Below are 7459 nucleotides of genomic sequence, written 5' to 3' on the forward strand. Positions count from 1 at the left end.
CCTGTTTATTTTTAATTGTTTAAGTTTATGTAGCATATGAATCAGTTCAGGTTAGGCTGGCAAGTGCACAGTTTGTTGCTTTTTTGGAAATAGTAGGTTCATGCAAGGTAATGTGTGCAGGCTGATTTCCAAGGGAGGTTGAGAGGCGGCTGGAAACCCCAATGATGGTGTCATATATCCTGCCAGGCTCGCAGGGTCAGCATGAGGGCTGATGTCTCCAGGTTCTCAGAAGAAGCCTGCTCTGACAAATATAGATCAGTACACTCTGATAAGTGGAGAAACAGCGTTCTGTTTGAAGAACACCCCTCCCTGATCATGACACTACTTTATAAAGTCAGGGGAAAGTGAATTTCCTCCCACTGTGCACTCCTGTCCTGCATGGCGTGTCATTTACCTGGGTTCTTTTATCAGGAGCAGCAAACAACACATCTTCAAATCATCAAATGGTGCAAAAAATTACCACTTTGCTCAAGAAATTTTTATTTTGTGTTGCTGTTGTAGGTTAGGATGGTTATTCAGCTGGCTTCCTGCATGGTGTCCCACATCACTGCTACACCTTAAAGAGGCTGAAGACAAAATGCTAAAATGTAAGTCTTTGGGTTTTAGTAAGATTATAGATGTCATTAGATTTTCTATAAATTTACATTAGATATAATCAAAGAAATTTTTAAATATGGCTTTTGCACTGTGATGAAATAAGCACATTTAGAATTGGATTTTCATTGTTCTCTTATTTAGACTGTAGGCTTTTTCCTTTGTAAGGGAGCTCCTATTTAAAACAGTGGTTTCTGTAGAATGTACGTCATATTTTATCAGGCGTGTCTAGCAACATCATTTTTTCCCACTCTTTCTTCAGGTATTGCAAGTACATACAATAAACAATATGTGTATATATCTAATGGAAATAAAATATGGACACTGACATTCTCTCCGGACCTTTCACATAAAACTCCACTTGTTCTCCTGCATGGGTTTGGAGGCGGTGTTGGCCTGTGGGCTCTCAATTTTGAAGATCTCTGTGAGAACAGGACCGTTCATGCTTTTGACCTCTTGGGATTTGGACGTAGCAGTAGACCACACTTTGACACTGATGCTCGGGAAGCAGAAAATCAGTTTGTGGAATCCATAGAAGCATGGAGAAAGGAGATGGGGTTAGAAAAAATGATTTTACTTGGACACAACCTAGGTGGATTCCTGGCTGCTGCTTACTCATTAAAATACCCCTCCAGGTATGTGGAAATAAAGAAATCAAGGAATTCTCATTCTGTATTTGACTAGTGGGTTTAACACAGATTTTATTACATCAGGTTCTTTGTAGGTTGTCTTTAAGTAAATTACTATGCTGATTTAAAGAAACTTAATACTGAATTTTAAGCCCAAAGTGTTAATTGTATGGTTTGTTTCCAGGTGACTAGAAATAAGTAGATAACGGTAAACATGCTTTTCTGTGCGCTTTTCTGTACCTCTTTGGGTTTGTTCAGTACCCCCTTGCCATGTTATAAGGCAAAATAGCAAAGATCATATTTATGAATGTGTTTTGTGACATCTCTGATCAAACATAGGTTTTTGAATGGAAAATAGGCCTGTTTGTGTCAAAATTCTTATTGTTATGCATAACGTTAAAGCTGCTGAACAAAATTCCACTAAGTAATTTATATCTATATGCTGGCGGTTGGCTTGGTGCCAGCATGACGATGTAAAAATTATTTTAGTGGTGTTTTTGGTTGTCTAAATGCCACTTCATATTTCTTCTTTGCAAAACAACCCACCTACAGCAGTCCTGCAGTAGTATTTAATCAGCATCCTCTGCTCCACATTGTGTCCAACAACTAATTATTTTTTCCCCTTAAACTAGTAATTTGACTACATATATATAGGCTGTTTATATAGCCCTTGTTGAGCTAGAATCACACCATCTGAGGTCATTCTCCATCAAAAAAAGACATTGCTTTCGATTAGGTACATATAGACATCTGTGAAAAACTGAATATAAATTTAGCTTTCCACATCGTATGGCAGATTCTATATTATACAAAACATACCTTATTATTTTATGTTCACACCAGCTATACCATATACATTTCTTTGTGTCTCATTTGGAGATTTTGAAATAAACTCATACATCATTTTTTCCTAAAACACTTTGCCTTTTTCTTCCTAAGTGGATAACAGCTGGCACATGCGGCTGGAAATGTCTGAAAGTAGGTGTTTGTCTAAATCCAGAACAGCAATGAGGAAATGCAATCCTCTGCTCTAGGCATACAAACCTGTTGTCCTTCTGGACATGAAATGACTTTTTGTTAACTGTGGTTCATTTCTTGTAGGGCTCATTTACTAGTCCCTTACCCCTTTTCCTGAACTGCCTATAAATGTGTCATCTTTGTGTCATGGGATGTTGTTTCTGTGCTCTGCTGACTTACATCTGAAGTGATTGCTTTGTTTTCATGATTTACCGTGCTTAAGTTTGGTTTAATTAATTAAGGGGTGTTTCAGTTTGTGCTTTCACATTACTAATGTTTCTCTGAGATTAAACTAGCACCATCAAATTAGCAAATTGACTGGTAGAATCTTAAGACAACATTGAATCATGTGATAAATATAGCACGGTTTGCAGCCAGATTATCTAACAATGCATTAGAGGATTAAGGGATTCTGGATACATATTGTTGGGAAAGTAGATGTGTTTCTCCTAGCTTAGATGATTTGTTAATATACTATGTTGTACCAAAGTTGTTCATGGGACAAATGAAGTTACCAATCCAAGAAGATTCTGATTTAGAATATTACCAGGTGGTGGTGGGTCCTGATATTCAAATACTGCAACTTCTGGGCTACTACTTTTAGAATGATTCTCATCAGCTTCCAGTTATCTTGGCTATGTTTTAGACCTGATTACCAAAAGGAGAAATGCGAAATGGGAAGGAAAGTATTAAAAAAGAAAACATGGAAAACCCCTCTATTTTCAGTCATGTGTTTGCTGTGTTATGTTTAATGCCACAGTTTGTGCACAGAATGTGTGGCTGTCCTGAACAGCTCCTCATTGCTGGCACTTCTTGGCCTCTAATCGTTCCTGCTTGGGTTGTGTAGTTAAATTCTACCCAGTCCTCTTGTACCACTGCTGTTTGCTGCTGTGTGCAAATGTGCTCATGGCTGAGCTGGCAGCCAAGAAACACTTTGAGGGCTTAATCCTTTTCAACTCCTCATTTCAAGAACAGATTTTTGGTTTCCCAACTGATTATAGTCTAGAAATAGCCTTCAGGATCAATTCTAATGTTGTTTTAGGCACTAAGGATTCTGCTCTATTAAATATCTAATCTTATGGCTTTGGAAGAGAAGGAAGTCATGAAGAAGTAAAGATGATGAAGTTTGCATGGAATATCACCTTACATGCACAAAACTATAGTTAAGAGTTACTTTTTCAGAAATCAGCTGTCTCTAGGACAGTTTGAGAAGGAGTCATTATGGGATTAAACAGAAGTGAATTATTCCAATCTACCAAAACAAAATAGATGTTTTGCTTGCGGGGAACTTGCAGCATGAAGAGATTGACAGTTGCATGTGCTGGAGACTCTGACTATGTTCTCTGTACTGAGATTCCTTTGAATAATAATTTTATAAATTGTGTCTCTGATGTTTCTTTCATGGCCTAAAATCAATACATTTAGAATACAGTCGCTAATTTTGCTCTGCCTCTCTCAGTTCAAATTTTACTTTGATAAGATAATTTTTCAGGTACATTGCATTTCTTTTTACGACAGAGATCTTAAATGGCTTGAAAAAGTAAGACTTTTGACAATTTTACTTAAATAAGACAGATACAATTACCTTCTTTTCTCTCAAATTAGACTGCTTCTGCAGGTAATATTGACTGAGCATATAGGTTAGCCTATTTTTAAAAACAGAAACAAGACTGGACCTTTTCTCATATGTGTACAACTGGTTAGCTATTGAATACCAAATTTATCTTTGTGACATGAACTTCCAGGTGTCTGATCTTCATACATATGATGAGTTGCAGTTCAGTCTCTTTGTAATTAGCAATGAAAAGTAAAACCATTCATGAATCAGACTCTAGGTAATAAGCCGCTCTGATAGAAGTGACTGAAACAGGTTGCATAGTCCACAGATAGCACATTTCTATTGTACTCGGTCAAATAAAAAAATAATGTTCTCTGAACCTTTTCTGCCAACAGAGTCAAACATCTTATCTTAGTGGAGCCATGGGGTTTTCCAGAGAGGCCTGACAATGCTGAACATGAAAGACCAATTCCAATCTGGATTAAAGCACTGGGAGCTATATTAAGTCCATTTAATCCATTAGCTGGGCTGAGGATAGCAGGACCCTTTGGTGAGTTTTAGCTACTCTTAAATATTGTTTTCTGTTTTCATGAAACATAAACGTGGGGTAGATACCACATTAAATTAAGCTTTTGTGCAAGCCCATATCACCCTCAGAGAAAAGCGTTGGAGAAGGTGGGAGGTGTTGAGGAAAAAGTAACTCTTCAGGACAAGAGGCTAAGCTCTTTCTATTAGCAATACTAGTATGATAGTTGATAGCAAGCTACATTATATTATTGTAGGCCTGAGTTACAGTGGCTCAGATTATGTGAACATCGGTTAGGGAAGCCTGACAAACAGTCATGAATGTGAAAAGGTTTTTTCCTGGTTGCCTCCATTCACAGTCCATTTAGTTTACCTTTCAACTACAGTTTGATGGACAAAGAGGATTTGGCATGAGCTTAGAGAAGTTAAATTGAAACTGGGTTCTTTTCCATTAGCCATTTTCTTATTACTCTAGCAGATTTTGTGGTTCTCATTGGTGTCCTGCATTACAGTGGAAGTCTGTCCTTCATATTCCTACATTTTTTCAATAGCACTGATGAGACATTAGGTAAACTCTGTGTACTCGAATACTAGAACTAGGTAGGGATGACCAGAAATACTGTGGTTTTAGTTTGTGGGAACTGGGGAGAAGAGTGTGATCAAATCTTAAATTCATCATCTGAATTCCTTCTGGAGGAGAAAATGGTCATCTGTCTTTTACTTCCTGTACTACAGGTGTATTTGCTGGAGGCTTGGAAAAAAACTATCCTTCAGACCCCTCACAAGTTACGAATAACTCATCTCTTCATCATCTTTAGTATTCAGTCTGAAAATGAACTAGTGACTTTTACAGACTTTTGTTTACATTTAAACCACATCTGGTTCCTAAATTTCTTTCTATAGTATATATGTTTTTATAATATGCTGATCTAGTTGATTGTTTTCAGGGGTGTGACAAAATTAGCTTTTCAGGCAAGCACCGTGTTTTGTACGAACAGTTGGGTTTTTTTAAAGTGAAATGCTAATTCAGTTAACAGAACAACCTGAAGCATATTGAGTGATAAGCATTGATTTAATGACTTTTATCCAATGACAAATGCATGCATAAATCAGTCCATGTGGAAGAGTTCAAGTTGTCTCCCATAGCAAGTAAGTGCAGTCAAAAGCATGCTCCAGAAATAGCCTCTGCTTTGGCAAGGTATCCCCAACCCAGCCTTGCTTAGAAGCTGCCCTTTTGGGGCAGTGCTTTTCAAAATTTCTTTGGTCATTTCTCAATCCACATGTTAAAAAAGTTTTCTGTCAGCAGCTTAATGTGGGGTTCTTGACAGGTGGAGCATAGTCCTTAGAGAAGGGTAAGTTTAAACACTGTGCTGCAAGGTAGCCGTCAAACCCAGCCTGGTGAAGGCACTGAACCAAACCCAGGTTTCCTTCGTGTGCTTAAGCTGTCAGACAGGCACAGCTGTCTGATCTTCACTGTAAAGCCAGTTGCTCTTGTTCAAAGGCATGAGTGAGTTACCTAAATGTAAGCCAGGTTCTTTGGGGTGTTGCAATGTTATGACATGACAGGCAGATACTTAAACTTGGGAGAGAGAGAATCCAGAGAGCTCTTTTTATTTGAGTTGTTTCCAATTAGTTGATTTGCATGCATGCATGTTTTCCTTAGAACAGTCACCCAGGAAGGTCTCACTGTATAGGTGTTTTGGTGCTCAGATTGGATCTGTGAATTCCCTTCTTGGAGCTGAACACCTAAAAATTCCTCAGGACAAGAGTAATGTCACTGTAACCACACTCTTTTTGTGGAATTTAATCTTCAAATCTCTTTTAGCATTTCCACAGGCACTGTGGAAAACATCAGCCAGACAATAGAGAGCGTCTTTGATAAACATAAGAATGAACCAATGTGATTTCATTCCAGTATTTGTTCCAGGATGCCTTGACTCTTTGTTTCATTCTCCCCTGCAAAATCCCAGGGAACGAGAGCAGTTTTGCAATTGTGAATGCATAGACAAAATACTTTTTATCAAAATGGAACATGAATTATAATTGGTAACTTTCAGTCCCCTAGTTGCTGGAAATGGGGATGCTGTGGCCTCTCTGGTGATAGGAGAAGACACAGAACTGGTCTTTTTCTTCCAGATGCTCTTATTCCAAGCTGGCTGTATCATTTGAGTTCAAAAAAAACTGCAGGCAGACAGGAGAAAACAGAAGTTGAGCTGCTGAATTCTATAGACAGAAAATATAGGCAGCAGAGCAAATTACAGAATGTTTGCAAAATCTTCATCACTTCAGGACTTGAATCCCTGTTTCATAAAGGAATTATTTTCTCTTGCACTGCATTAGTTTTCTAAATTGATACAGAGCATACATAAGGGTGTGTTGCAATAGCCTAGTCTCAAGGTTACAAAAGCAGAGATCACGGTGACGTAGTCTACATAAATAGTACCAGGCCTTTGGTCAGGGACAAGTGGGAAGAAGTGACATCATCGTAATTGCACAAATTAACAACAGTATTTTCAGCTGATAAACACAAGTGTTAAACTGTGAGCCTGTCTCTTCAGGGATGAATAATATTCTTACATGAAGATTGGCATTTGGTGAGGCTCTTGCCCCAAAGATCCGTCTGGTCAACTAGAAGAGTCTTCTTCCTTAAAGAAGTGATTCTCAATAGGTGCTTAACTTTAGAAAGCCTGAACTGGCCCCTGAAAGGACCTGCTTCTCTGCTTTGGATGTTAGGAGATTATGGGGACAAAAGTTAAACCTCATAGTTTATACCAGTTTTCGTGTCTTATACTCGTGTCACGATTTTTACACCTTTTGTAGCATAGACTTCTGTTCTTTGAACTAAACACTAGTTAGATGAACTAGCTTCAGAACATAACTTCCATAAAAGGAGAGCACAGGCATACATCTAAGGAAGAAAAACAGCCTAATTTTCCAATAGTGCCTTCTGGTTCTGAAAGGTGGGATGCTTTTGGCCAACCCATTGCTACCAGAGCAAGGAGAAGGACAGTGCTGGTTTCATATGAGACTAAACTGGTGGCTAAAAGATAGTGTGCTTAGCCCTTTAGCTGGTCCCCTTGCCATGTTTCTTCTGTTGCCGCAGTGACCCTCCTCAAACATTCGCTGTGTGTGTTCA

General features: G+C 38.4%; 1 protein-coding gene across 1 annotated transcript in view; it reads left to right on the forward strand.

Moving 5' to 3' along the window:
• Positions 1–501: 501 nt before the first annotated feature.
• ABHD5 (abhydrolase domain containing 5) overlaps positions 502–7459 on the forward strand; it is a gene marked incomplete at its 5' end in the record, with an annotated part of 11242 nt that continues 4284 nt past the window's right edge. Inside the window, 3 exons of the mRNA XM_008942228.1 lie at positions 502–587; positions 857–1229; positions 4194–4348. Of these exons, the coding sequence (XP_008940476.1) occupies positions 502–587; positions 857–1229; positions 4194–4348 (614 nt within the window). The remainder of the gene's footprint in view (positions 588–856; positions 1230–4193; positions 4349–7459) is intronic.

Source organism: Merops nubicus, unplaced genomic scaffold (genome assembly GCF_000691845.1).
Source record: "Merops nubicus isolate BGI_N331 unplaced genomic scaffold, ASM69184v1 scaffold9096, whole genome shotgun sequence".
In the NCBI taxonomy this organism is placed as follows: domain Eukaryota; kingdom Metazoa; phylum Chordata; class Aves; order Coraciiformes; family Meropidae; genus Merops; species Merops nubicus.